The 13,989-nt window shown below is 43.0% G+C and overlaps 1 protein-coding gene across 1 annotated transcript in view; it reads right to left on the reverse strand.

Moving 5' to 3' along the window:
* Positions 1-13,989, reverse strand: part of Ppp1r42 (protein phosphatase 1 regulatory subunit 42) — a 42,314-nt gene that overhangs the window by 8,714 nt on the left and 19,611 nt on the right. Inside the window, exons 6-7 of the mRNA XM_032890575.1 lie at positions 9,465-9,582; positions 4,318-4,449 (exon numbers count right to left, since the gene is read on the reverse strand). Of these exons, the coding sequence (XP_032746466.1) occupies positions 4,318-4,449; positions 9,465-9,582 (250 nt within the window). The remainder of the gene's footprint in view (positions 1-4,317; positions 4,450-9,464; positions 9,583-13,989) is intronic.

The following is a 13,989-nucleotide window of genomic DNA, read 5'->3' on the forward strand; positions in this document are numbered from 1 at the left end:
AACTAACCTTACCTACATTGTTTGGGATTCAAGGTGTGTACTAAAGACATGTCTGTATTCGAGCCAGAGGGATTAAAGGTATGAGGCACGTCTGTATTCCAGGAGGATCACCCAGACCTAGAAGGTCTTTGGATGTGATCCCTTGCCAGAGTAGCCATGTTGCTAGATTAGAATTTCTCACAAAGCCCCACTGCCTTCAATAGCCCGATGTCCAACATGTTCAATTATTTTTTCTGAGTGTTAAGATTAAAGCCCGGGGGGCTGGGGATTTAGCTCAGTGGTAGAGCGCTTGCCTAGGAAGCGCAAGGCCCTGTGTTCGGTCCCCAGCTCCGAAAAAAAAGAACCAAAAAAAAAAAAAAAAAAAGATTAAAGCCCGGGTCTCACCCTGAGATACCTTGAAAATATTTATTAAATCAATATATTAATCTTCCATGTGCTGTGAAAACAAATACCTTAAAAATGGAATCATTTTGGATCTTATTGAAGTACTTGATTGTATTTTCAGCTTTGATTTCATGGCTATATTTAAGATTACTTTTTAATTGTAAGATTCTTGAAGAGGCTACAATCTATGTAATTTTACTTTAATTTCCAGTACAGAAGGTTTTGGTATATATAGTTAAATTGTCAAACTGTCAAACTGTTTGAGGGCAGGGGTGACAGAGAGATGTCTCGGTTGGTCAGAACGCTTGCTCCTTGATGTTGAAGAGTAGGGTTTGAATCCTAGATCTACACTGGCAACTCACAAATGTCTGACTCTACTTCCCAGGGATCCACTCCCTTCTGGACCCCATGACACCTGCATGCATTCGTGTGCAGACACACAAACGTTAAAAATAGAAATGGCTCGAGGTCGTGAGAAACACGCATCTGTGAGTATGCTTGCAGGGACAGTTAGATGCTGAGGTGTCTGGCCTAATGATGAGTGGACAGCACTGGGAGAGATGGTAAGGAGGAGGAGCGGGTCACTGGGGATGTGTCCTCGGTGGCTCTAACTTGCCCTGGCTCTTTGGTTTCCTTTGCTTGGCCTTGTGTTTAGCAAGAAGTGAAGAGCTGCCTCCATCGGACCCTCTTCTTGCTGTGCCTAAACAAATGGGTGGAGCAACTGTGGGCTCGACAATTTGACACGACGAGCTTATATTTGACATTATAAACCCTGATCCCAGAAACAAGGAGGTAACTCTCATGTTCTCCGTCACTGCTAACCCCTGGGACTTTTTTTTGTTTGAGACAAGATTTCATGTAGCTGAGGCTGCTAACTGAACTCTTGATTCTCTCATCTTTCCTTCACATGCAATTTTTAAAAAAAAGATTTATTTTTTAGTGTGTGTGTGTGTGTGTGTGTGTGTGTGTGTGTGTGTGTGTGTGTGTGTGTTTTGCCTGTATGAGTGTATGTGTGCCACATGCAAACCTGGAAAAACACATGCTCTTAGCTGGTGAGCCATCTCTCCAGCCTTCCCCCACCCCAGACAGCCATTCTCTCTGATTCATCATGGCTGCCGAGCCAACATCTCTCCCTTTACTACTTTATTATGGTGGCCACTTTTAGTACCTCTTCAGAAATGTCTGCTCAACTCTTCAATCCATTTTGAAGTCAGGTTATTAAATTTCTTTCTTATTGAGTTGTGGGAGTTTCTTCTCGTTTTGGAGATTAACGTCTGTCTGATACATGGTCTGACGTTTTTCCCCTTCGCTCTTTCCTTCCTTGTAGAGGAGTTGCTAGTGTGATATAGTCTGGCCTAATTATTTCTGTGTTACAAAGTCGTTGCCAGGATGAATTCTGCGGAGTTTACCCGTGCTTTCTGCCAGCAGCTTAGTGGTTTCGTGTCTTCACATTGTTAGTCCACTTTAAGCTGACTTTGGAGTAGAAGGGTACAGTTTGCTTTTTTTAGGATGTGGCTGTGTAATGTTCCCAAGCCTCTTGAAGCAACTTAGATGTCCACTGTCAGGATACGCTTGTTTATGTTTGCGGCTGTTTGTCATCTACTAGTTTCATACTGTTCTGATTACTGAACTTCATGATGCATTTTGAAATCAGAAACTACGATGCCTCTAACTTTCTTTGTCAAGACTGATTTGGTTATCTGTGATCTTTGTGGTTCCATGTAAGTTTAGAACGTTTTTCTTATTTTTATAAAAGTTGACGTGATTTTGACAGGGATTGCAATGAATTGGTAGAAAACTTTGGATCAGGTAGATGGTGTGATCTCTCTCTCTCTCTCTCTCTCTCTCTGTGTGTGTGTGTGTGTGTCTCCTTGTTTTTTCTCTTTCTCCCTTCCTTCCTTTCTTTCTTCCTCTCTCTCTCTCTCTCCCTTTCTTTCTCTCTCTCTCTTTCTTTCTTTCTTTCTTTCTTTCTTTCTTTCTTTCTTTCTTTCTTTTTTGAGACACTTTTTCTACATAGCCCTAGGTGTCCTGGAACTCACTCTGTAGGCCAGGCCTGGAATCATAGAGATCCACCTGCTTCATACCTTGACTGCTGGGATTAAAGGCACCAAGCCACCACCACCCACCTGGATATTCTAACTTTGAAGTCTCTCGCTTCACAAACATGGAATGTCTTTTCATTTGTGTCCTGTTTGTCACTGCTTTGAAATTTTAGGAATATAAGTGTTTTTCCTTCCCAGCTAGGCTTATCGCTGAGTCCCTGACTCTTTGGGTACTTTTGTGAATGGGACAGTTTCCCAACTTCCTTTTCAGATACTTTATTGTGGGTGTTTGCGCATAACTTTAACTTTTGTTAATTCTTTTTGTGCACATTAGTTATAAAAGGATTAATAAGGGTTCCTTTGAGAAAACTAAATGGTTAACTTCAAACATTGCAGGTTTTAGTTGTGGGTTACCAAAAAAATTAAAATCTATAAAGATGAAATACGATTTTTAGTGTGGCTTAGTTTTTGCATTTAATTCTATGGGTCCATCAATATTAATAAGGTGCTTTGATGTGATATTGAAGGCCATAAAATTCGAGAGAGAGAGAGAGAGAGAGAGAGAGAGAGAGAGAGAGAGAGGAGCTAGAACTCTATACACAGTGCTCCACCACTGAGCAGCCACGCCCACCCCTCCCTACTTTGAGGCAGGATAAGTTGCCTGGGCCAGCCTCACACTTGAACTCTCCCTGCCTTAGCCTTCTAAATATCTAGAGTACAAGTGTGTACTCCCAGCATGCAGGGCTACCAGGTTACCATACAGCCAGAGGAAAAACAGAAGAAACACCTACTGCGTGCTTTACAAGTTTCAGACCCTGAGAGATGTGCATTGCCCACACACTGTCAATCACTGACATACCGTCAGCTAACCAAGCCCCAAACTCTCCTAGATGCTTTTCAATGGTTCCCATTCAGACCCACCCCCATGCCTTTCTGCTCCGTCTTCCTCAGCCCAGCCTTCTCCTAGAGTGACAGACCTCTGTACGGTCTCTGCAACTGTCCTGCCCGGGATCCAATTCCTGCCAGCTGCTCTGGCCTGCTTCCATCCCAAGGTGCCAAGAAGAGTTAGTACTGGAGCAAAATGCTGGGATTCAGACTATCGTGGGTACAAGAGACTTACCCCACTAAAGACTGCGGGGTCAATCCTGCTAGGCTTCCTTGAATGGCCCCGATAACTGCTACATTACTCTTATTTGTATTTGGTGTGTTAATCAGGCAGAGGTTAGCGTGTCCTTTCTAACACAACCATGAGCACACCATAGTCCAAGCATTCGGGCTTCAGCACGCGCACAAGATGTGGACTGGCCACAGAGTGCTGCTTAGGTAGGGTTGACTTACATTTATTTTTAATATTCATGTTTGCTTGTTTATTTGACCAGCTCTCACTCCATTGCCTAGACTGTCTGGGAATTTATCACGTAACTCAGGCTGGCCTTAACTGATTGTGATCCTCCTGTCTCAGTGTCCTGAGTGCCGGGTTATGGATGTGTGCAATTTTTATCTTAATGAAAAAAATGATTGTTTTGCTCGGATGTTTTAGTGACTTAGGTTTCACAGTTTATAATCTGACTGTTTTATCATTTATGCATCTGACATATATACTTGCTGGAATAAAACCTCACACTTTCCCCACACTCATAACATGGCCCAATATGTGGCTGACATGGGCTCAGCCAGTATGAGCCCAGTGCGGGGTTTGTTCTCATTGGCTACCGTCTTCATTGCAGGTAAAATCTCTCTCTTTACCGTCATTGACAAGTGGGTAATGGAATACACCTTAACGCCTGAAATCACCACCACAGCAAACCCTCAACCACTTCCTGCTTGGCTTTCGCAGCTTTTGTCAGACTGGTCCCTCTGCTGGAAGTGGTGGCTAAGGATAGGCACTTACTTATGTAGGAGTTGTTTTGATCCTCACTTCTGTTCCTCCTTTTCTTGCTGATTTTCTTGGCGTCTTTGGATGCTTTCCAATTCATTAGGAATTGTCTTTCCAGGTTTTTTATCTCTTTTCCATCAAGAAACTCTGGAGAAGATATGTATGTTAAAATATAATTTTATGTACACACACACACACACTTCTGGCTTTACATCATAAGGAAAAATAAGGTCCTTTTAAAAATATCTTAGTTATGTTAGCTAATCCTGTCATTCAGGAAGTTGAGGCAGGAGGATTACCGTGTGTTTGAGAATAGCCCAGAGGGCTACATCATAATGAATTCTAAGCCAACCTGGGCTACAGAGTGAACCTTATCTCAAAAACAGCAATGAACTACCAGTGCCAGGAGTGGGTCAATCCCCTTGAGTTGTCGCTCAAGGGAGCACATGAGAATGCCCAAATACCCGAGGCTATTGGTTGCTCCTCACAGACTCATGGGAAGGCCCTACGCCACTCACCAAACATGGAGAGACTGAGCTGGTGGCTAACTAAAGGCTTCACCCCTACTGACTAACGCTGCCACAGGAGAAATGCAATTATCATTCCAGGTGACCTGCACCGGTGACCTGCCTTCAAGGTCTGCTGCTGCGATAGTGGCACCCCCACGGTGGGAGCGACCAGCCACTCTCTGATGGCACCCATGCTTGGCAGGGTGGCCGAGAGTCTGAACGTGGATAGGCATGAGGCTAGGGGAAAACGGACTCCTACTGTTCTGCTAAAGAACACAGCAATGACGCGACTCCTAGTGGCATTCGTTACACTCATACGTCAGTGCCCGGTTCAGCCATTGTTAAAGAAGTTTCTCGCAGTAGATGGGAACCAGTACCGAGACCCACAACTGGACACCGGACAGAGTGAGAGACTTTGGAGCTCTCGGTCATAAATGGGTGCCTTTAATTAAGCCCCCAGCCAGGGCTCAGAGACTTTTGCTAAGAGGAGGCAGAATGATTGTAAACCAGAGCAGGCAGAGACTTGCAGACACAACAGTGGTGCACACGTGATCCCACAGGGCCACTGTGCATGTCCCAGGTCTGCACAGGTAAGTGGGGGGCCATCCCTGAGATGGGGGTGAGGACATGGGCTCCCAATCCTACCAAGAAGCTGTCTGCAAGTAATACCTCCTGGGAGATGAAAACTCAGCTTCCCCCTAATTCTCTCGGGGTAATTAATACACTTCAGGATCGGCCAACAAATAATAACTCAGTGGTGTTTCTGCACCTTTGATCTCATTTTGCTCTGAGCATTTTTTTTTTTTGTCTCAGTGGTCTTTTGCTTATATATTTTGGGTTTCATTTTTGTGGTAGTTTTTGTTTTTGTTTTGTAGGTGTGTTTCTTCTCTCTGTTTTTAAAGAGAAAGAAAGGGTGTGGTGTTGTGTGGGGAAGGTGGGACGGTGATGAGGATCTGGGAGGTGTTAGGGAGAGGAAAAACTGATCAAAATATAACATGCACATTTTTATCAAAAAAAATGGAAAAAAATCCTTATTTACACACTTGCTTATTTTTAATCTTATGGTGTGTATTGTATGTGTGTGCCTGTGTGTGTTCCTATGTGTATTGTGTATGTGCCTGTGTGTAGGGTGTGTGTGTGTAGTGTGTGTGTCTGTGTATGTGGTGTGTGTGTGTGCCTCTGTGTGTGTGTGTGTGCTTCTGTGTGTGTGTGTGTGTGTGTGTGTGTGTGTGTGTGTGTGTGTAGTCCAGGGACTGATGTTAAGGGTCTAGCTTTATCAGTCTTCACCTTAATCTTGGAGGTAGAGTCGCTCATTGAAACTGGAGCTCACCAGTTTGGAAGGACTAGCTACTTACTGAGTTCAGAGACTTTCCCCAGTGCCAGGATCACGGCCATGAGCCAGTCCACCTGGCTTTTGACATGGATCCTCATTTACGGCAAACACTGCGCTGACTGCATTACCTCTGGCCTTTATACTTAAACTGGTTGAGATTTTCTTTATCTTTAGTTTCCTGATTTTAAAAATATGCACTTATTATAAATAACTGAAACAATGGAAGAGAAAAGGATCTTTTATTATTCATACCCTGAGCCTTCCCCTGAAGGATATATATATATATACACATATATATATACACACACATATATATAATTTATACACACAGATGTACAGATATATATATATATAATGTCTTTAAATGCAATTTCTGATAGGTGACAATTTATTATATATGGATAGTCTATAAAACACTGAACAAGTCCCTTATTTTACCTATAATATATTTGTATCATATAAATAAAGTGGTTTATGTGACTTTTATTTAATAAAGAGACTATCGGGTTGGGGATTTAGCTCAGTGGTAGAGCGCTTGCCTAGGAAGCGCAAGGCCCTGGGTTCGGTCCCCAGCTCCGAAAAAAAGAACCAAAAAAAAAAAATAAATAAAGAGACTATCTTCGGGGTTGGGGATTTAGCTCAGTGGTAGAGCGCTTGCCTAGGAAGCGCAAGGCCCTGGGTTCGGTCCCCAGCTCCGAAAAAAAAAAAAAAAAGACTATCTTCTAACAATGTATCTGTATTATTCTTAAACTGTCTTACATCATCCGAGTGATGTCTTCCACTGAGCCCCAGACTGTGGTAAGGGTACAGTAAAAGGTGTTTGGTCTTGTTCTTTCAGGGAGCCTGAGACTACCTTTAAAGCAGTTGATTCTCCTGCTGAAAGATTCAATGCTGCCACATAACTACTCATCATATTGTATTTAACGTGGTGTTGTTTTAGAATAACGCTGTATTTAAGGAAGTAGAGTGATAAAGAGTCTAGTGGTCTGCTCCTTGCCCACAGGTCACAGCTCCAGCATGCAGGAGACTGCAGGCAGCAGGGAAAGTGCTGGCCTAGAGGCACCACCCTCCCCCTGGCCAGGCACATGTATGGTAATGTTTACCTCAGGCAAAGAGATCAATAGCTACTAGTCGGACAGCCCTAAGACTGTGGTGTCACATACGTGAGGTAAACATGCTTTCTCCAAATACCACACTGCGATGTCACACAGTCCCTAACCGTGGCTGGCTGTGACACCAGAGGCCTAGTATCTGGAGCTGCAATCATTGTATATCTTCTGCACCTTTCTTACCTAAACTGCAAGTACTTTCCAAACTACAGCCGAGAGGTTGGCAAGGTGTTCGCCATCATGCTTTTTGGATTTTAGAACCACATTAAATTCCAGCCACTCTTCTGCTCAGTTTCTCACATGCTTGTCTTTAGTGATGCCTTTACATATTGGCTTCTGTTAGTAAATATATAGCTTGCTAGTATATTTTGGGTATATATATATATATATATATATATATGTATATACATGTATGTGCACACACACACACACACACACACACACACACACACACACTGCCTTGAGTGACCTGATTCCATGTCACTTTTAGCAAATAATCTTGCCTAATACTTTTATGTATAGAAGCGATTTTGGAGAGAAAGCAGGTAACTGGCATATGTAGTGAGATTTATTTCATTTTAACAATTTGTTCTCAACATGAAATGTGCTTCCACCTATGTTATGTAAACCACATATGTATGGTTTGTTCTGTTTATTGAGGCCTGGGTAAATTGCATAGTCTTTTAACTTTCTTGTTATCTGTTGTTGTTATCTGGTCTTACATGTGCTAAAAGACAATTGAGAAAAACAAAGACAAAAATCAAACGGTTCGTCGTGTGACTTGAAAGACACTAGCGTTTTTAACCGTAGGTTGATGATGGGATTAGGAGGGGTTCTTTCTCTTCTCTACATGCTTTCCCTGTAGAGCTGGTGATAGATCTTAGCGCTTGCCCATACTGGGTGAGTATTCTACCACAGAGCCCTGTGCTCTTTTGATTTCTCTGTGTAGCCCTGGCTGTCCTGGAGCTCCTTTTGTAGACCAGGCTGGCCTTGAACTCAGAGATCTGCCTGCGTCTGCCTCCCAAGTGCTGGGATTAAAAGCATGCACCACCGCCACCTGACTTTTTTTCTTTAAAGTATTAATTTTGTAATCGTAAAGTGTGTTATAGAAGGAATAGTTATGTAAGAGAAGGTTTGAATAATTTTTGCTTTTAGAAATCTTACAGAGCTTGAGATTAAACTCAGGGCCTATGAGTGCTAGGCTCTACTGAATTTCTGCTTTTGAGTCAAGGTCTCACACTACGGCTCTGGCTGTCCTGACACTCGATATGAAGATTAATCTGTCCTTGAACTCACGCCGCTTCCTCCCTCATGTAGGCTCAAAGGCACCAGACCGGCTTCAGACTAGAATATTCTTAATCATTAGACACTAATTGTATTGACTTTCCCTCTGGCTGAGTAAAGCACACTGCTGGAGTTGTGTGCGGTGTCAGAGGGAAGGGTGCTGGCTGCCCAGCAGAGTGCAGAACTTTGAAAACTGCCGTAGTTCTGGTGTCATTTGTGCTCTGCCTTGGCGGGCTGTGGAGATCGCTCCTGCACACACGCTTTGAGGAAACATGTTTCCCATTGTTTGATTCTCTTTTCTCCAAGCCAGAGAATCTCTGCACGAGCACTGATGAACCGGCTATGAGCTTTGAGGATGTCTTATCATGTTTAGCTCCTTATTAATTCTCATGCCCCAGCGTCCCATGTACGGCTACAGGACACTCTCACAAGGCTCCTTTGTAACATGTTACTGCCTGTCCATCGCTCTGATGCTGTGTGATTTTGACAACACCATCCAAGTACTTAGGCCCATTTCTTCAGTGTAGTAGCACAGACTTAGGGAGGTTGTTCTTTGACAAAGCAACTCCCCAGCCCCCTTTCATGTGTTCCTCGGCCAATGACAGAGCAAAGCTCAATCGGCTGTAGCTGCAGAACGAGAGCTAAGGAGCCTAGGCCCTGCCCAGCTTTACACCAAGCTCCGCTTAGCCTATTTATGCCTAACCAGTTTTGTAGGTAGTGGCCACATTTTCTATTAAAAGTCTGCCTGCTATTTATTTATGAGTAGAAGAAATTTTTTCATGTAGTACTTCTATTAACTTTGCTATTATTCAAACATCTAAACTTAACTTGACCAGTTTCTAGAGCCAGATGTTCTATTTCTGAAATCTTGATGATAAATTAAACATTAAACAAGTACTTTAAATTGGGTTAATGTAAAACACTCACCCAGTGACTTGGACATCAGTATCAGCCTGTCCCTGTATTTTGGTTTAAGACAAACAGGATTTCCATTTAAATCCATTTTCCACAGCTTCATCAGTTTTCTCAGTAAAACTTCCAAGTCCTGTAGTCGGGAAAGACACAAGAAGGCATGGGAATTTTATTATTAGTGCTCCAAGGCGGCAATGATTTCTATGGCATCTGAGCTCCCCAGGTAGAATTCACACAACCACCAGCTTTGCCTGTACTAGTCATGAGGCAGCTAAAGGAGGCAAGATGGGGATCACAGTGCTGCCCTTGATCATGCTGTCCTCAAATCGACTCAATCTGGTGTTAGGAAAACACTTCCTGCTTGGAGAAGATACCCTGTCCTCAGTAGAATCCGTAAAAGTTTACCCATTAAGGCAATTGAAGAGTATCGAGCAAACACTTCGTCAGCCATTGCTGGGATACACGCTGCTGAGTTGTCTGGAAGGAGCAGGGACTACCCCATCTGCCCAGGCCCCCAGCTCTCAGGAGCATCACCCCTGCTGGAGGTTTCTGGTGCTGCAGCTTTCAGAATCATTTCTGCTTCTGTAAGTAACCCCTCAGCCATCTTCCTGTAAGCAACCCCAATAAAACCCATTGGTTCATCAAATTAAACAGCAACACAGTCTGCTAGTGCTGCAGGCAATATACATTGTGGCCTTTTCTAGTGAAGAATGTGGGAACATCCAGTCAAACTGCAAAACAGAAATAATTCCTTGCCCACTCATCCCCCAGAGACCACATTGAACACACTGTTGTGCCCAACTCATCTTTGGGACTTCTTTCTTTTCTTTTTTTCGGAACTGGGAACTGAACCCAGGGCCTTGCGCTTGCCACTGAGCTAAATCCCAACCCCTCTTCTTCTTTTATTGGATATTTATTTATTTACATTTCAAATGTTATCCCCTTTTCTGAGGGGTTTCCCCTCTAGAAATATGGTATCCATCCCCCTCCAAGGGTCTCTCCTCCCATGATGTCCATAAGGCCATCTTATGCTACACATGTGGCTGGAGCCATGAGCCCCCCCCCATGGATGGTGCTTTAGTCCCTGGGAGTTCTGGGGCATCTGGTTGAAACTTCTTTTGAAATTATAAATTATAATCTTACTGGGGTTAACACTTTTCTTTTACTTCTGTTGTTGTGGTGGCTATTTTTCTGTTTATTTTGTTTATAGTTTTTTTGTTTTGTTTTTTGTTTGTTTTTGTTTTTCTTTGTTTGTTTTGGTTTTGGTTTTGACAGGGTCTCATGTAGCCCTTGCTGTCCTGGAACTCATTCTGTAGACTAGGCTGTCCTCGAACTCACAGAGATCCACCTGCCTCTGCCTACAGAGTACTGGGATTAAAAGTGTGCACCACCTCATTAAGCTGTGTTTTACATTTCTTGAAAACTATTTGCATGCTTTTATAGCTTACCAGAAAGAGTGATTCATGGTCCGCACAGGAATCATGGTGGTGAGGAAGGCCCATAAGAGGCACCTTGGAAGCATCCTTCTGGTCTACCTGCCTTATCTCCTTTCTCCCTATTGCATTTGTTTTCTCAGCCTGTGTCAGCCCCCACCCCAATTCTTTATCTTCCTTCCATTCCTTATCTTGCTTTCTCCCCCTCCTCTTCAAAAATAAATGTTCCTTTAACTACTATTTCATGGAAAGAATATATATTTGGAGTGTTTCTTATCTATGCCCAGAGTCAGTTTTTAAAAATGAAATAAAGGGGGCTGGAGAGATGGCTCAGTGGTTAAGAGCACTGGCTGCTCTTCCAGAGGTCCTGAGTTCAATTCCCAGCAACCTCATGGTGGCTCACAACCATCTGTAATGGTCTGATGCCCTCTTCTGGTGTGCCTGAAGACAGTGACAGTGTACTCACATACATAAAGTAAAAACAAATCTTTTTAAAAATGAAATAAAGGGCTGGGTGGCAGCAGTGAATGCCTTTATTGTACTCATGTAGGTAAAATACATCAGCAGTCAAAATCCCAGCACTCAAGAAGCAGAGACAGGTGGATCTCTGTGAGTTCGAGGTCAGCCTGGTCTACAGAATGAGTTTCAGGACAGCCAGGGCTACACAGAGAAACCCTGTCTTGAAATACAAAACCAAAACCCAAAACAAACAAAAAAGTAATGCACTGTACTTTTGTTGTGTCTACATCTTGTTAGAAAAAATAGCATGACAAACACACAGTTATGAACCAGGTGCTGGTGGCACATACTTTAATCCTAGCATTTGGGAGGTAGAAGCAGGCAAATCTGTGAGTTCGAGGCCAGCCTGGTCTACAAACAAGTTCCAGGACAGCCAGAGCTACACAAAGAAATCCTGTCTCAAAAAACCGCCCCCCCCCCAAAAAAAATGCAGATATCGTTTCAAAATAGTGACTTTCTGTAGGTATATGTACCCTCTAGAGTTTAGTCTGTGCTTGACTCTCAGGGAGCAAATGAATAACTTGTGAAAATAGCAATTGTCTTCTCAGAAGCAACCCTCTGGTTCCGGGGATTTTGATTACATGTCTGTTGTTGTTGTTGTTGCTATTGTTGTTTTTAACATAGGGTCTCTCTGTGTAGTCCCGGCTGTTCTGGAACTCTTCCGTTTTAGATGAGTCTGTACTTGAACTCAGAGATCCACTTGCCTTGCCTCCTGAGTGCTGCATTAGTGTGTGCCTCCGGCACCTGGCTCCCTGTCTATTTATAAGTGATTGCAGAGAATGAATTATCACGCAAATAAAGTTCAGGGAACAAAACGGCCATGTCCATAGGTCTTTGCCTGCCCTGCTGGTCTTCAGTTAAATCCCTTTCTCTTTATTTTGATTAACAGAGCACAATTTAAAGAAGAAGGTTCTGACCCATTGACCAACAAGTAGTTACCTTCATGTAAGAAAGTCATCTTCAAAACTATAACCTCAGCTCTCAGTCTTGGACCTTAGATTTTGCTCTTTCTGAAACCTTTGTTCCACATTTAACACAGCCATCGTTCCTTTATGCAAGAGCTCTGTATTCCCTGAGTCTAAGGGACTGTGCTATATGTTTCATACTGTTGAATATGATGGCCATAACAACAAGAGAACTTTACACTGATAGAGTTTTGTTAATTATTCCTCACTTGATAAATGGCCCTGGACACACTCCCCCCAGTGTATGTTTACTTACGGCTAAACTAATCCCGTTCTGAAATACGATTTCCCTTTGGATACGCTCTGGTTGTTCATTGCCTTCCTGTCCTTAATAAAATCCTTTCACTCTCCTGCCCTTCGATAAATTCCTCAAGAACCAGACACTTTTCTGGACAGTCTCTGTTTGATAAATGACCGTGTCATGCTATCGCTTAGAGGCGCGCTGCTAAATCCTGAGCGGCCAATTGCCTTTCCCCGCAGGCCGGTACCCCGCTCCTGCCTGGACAGTGCGACAGGCAGCCTCTGCTCTAATGATGACTGGGATGAACCTGTATTTGACCAGCACGCTCCAATCTTTATCGGAAATGTCTGGCCCGACTGTCCTCACTACCTCTAAAGACAGTCATTTGTCATCCCTCTGACTGCCTGTCATCATCTGCCTGGGAGAAATCTATAATTTTTGGCTTGTTCCTGACTAAAGTGTGGGGTGAATAAATTTATCTTTGGGCCTTGCGGCTTGCCAGGATCAATATTGAGCAGTGGTTGAATAAATTAGAAACTAAGACAACATGACAGGCTATCGCGGTTTGTTCATTTGTGTATTATAAATCAAATATTTAGTTTATATAAGAGGCAAGCATGTCACGTTTTTTACTTTTCCCATTCATTCCGAAGATTCTGTACCTCATGATAAATGGTCACCAGAAAACCAATGAAGTAAATCACTAATGAATCTGACTGTGAGATGAACTCAGGTCATTTTATTGATTTGGCAAACTTTGCAGACACAAAAACTGTAGGCAATGATTAAGGGTTTTTTGTTGTTGTTCTTTCAAGTTTTACTTTTTGCACATACATTTGACTTTGTATGGCTATAGGAACTTGAATAATGTTCGTCTAGTGAAGCTCGTGACTCAACATGAACCCACAAAAAACTTTTATAAATTTAAGTTGAACTTAAATCATAAACTATTTGGTGTTTTTATATATTGATACACGCCTGTCTAAGGAGACTACAGGAAAGAAATGCAAAACCAAAACAGTTGTGAGATGTCATTTAAAATAGAGCTCCATGAGTTAAAGTTGTCATCATCACCACCACCACCACCACCACCAACAACAACAACCATCACCACCACCACCATCACCACCACCACCATCACCACCACCACCATTTAGCTTAAAACTTCTCTCTCCTCCTCAGTACCCAACCTTGGGACCCACCTTATTGCAGAAGCAGGACAGTAGGTCATCTCTGGCTACAGGTTTCTCAGTATTCTGCCTGGGATCTCACATCTCCTTTCCTTACTAGTCAGCATTTTGGAGACTTCCATCTCCCATGGTTCCTCTCTTACATCCTCATTTCCAAGCTTCTTTCTCTGGCTGCCACCTTTCCTTTATCCA

The sequence above is a fragment of the Rattus rattus genome, chromosome 1 (assembly GCF_011064425.1).
Source record: "Rattus rattus isolate New Zealand chromosome 1, Rrattus_CSIRO_v1, whole genome shotgun sequence".
Lineage (NCBI taxonomy): Eukaryota > Metazoa > Chordata > Mammalia > Rodentia > Muridae > Rattus > Rattus rattus.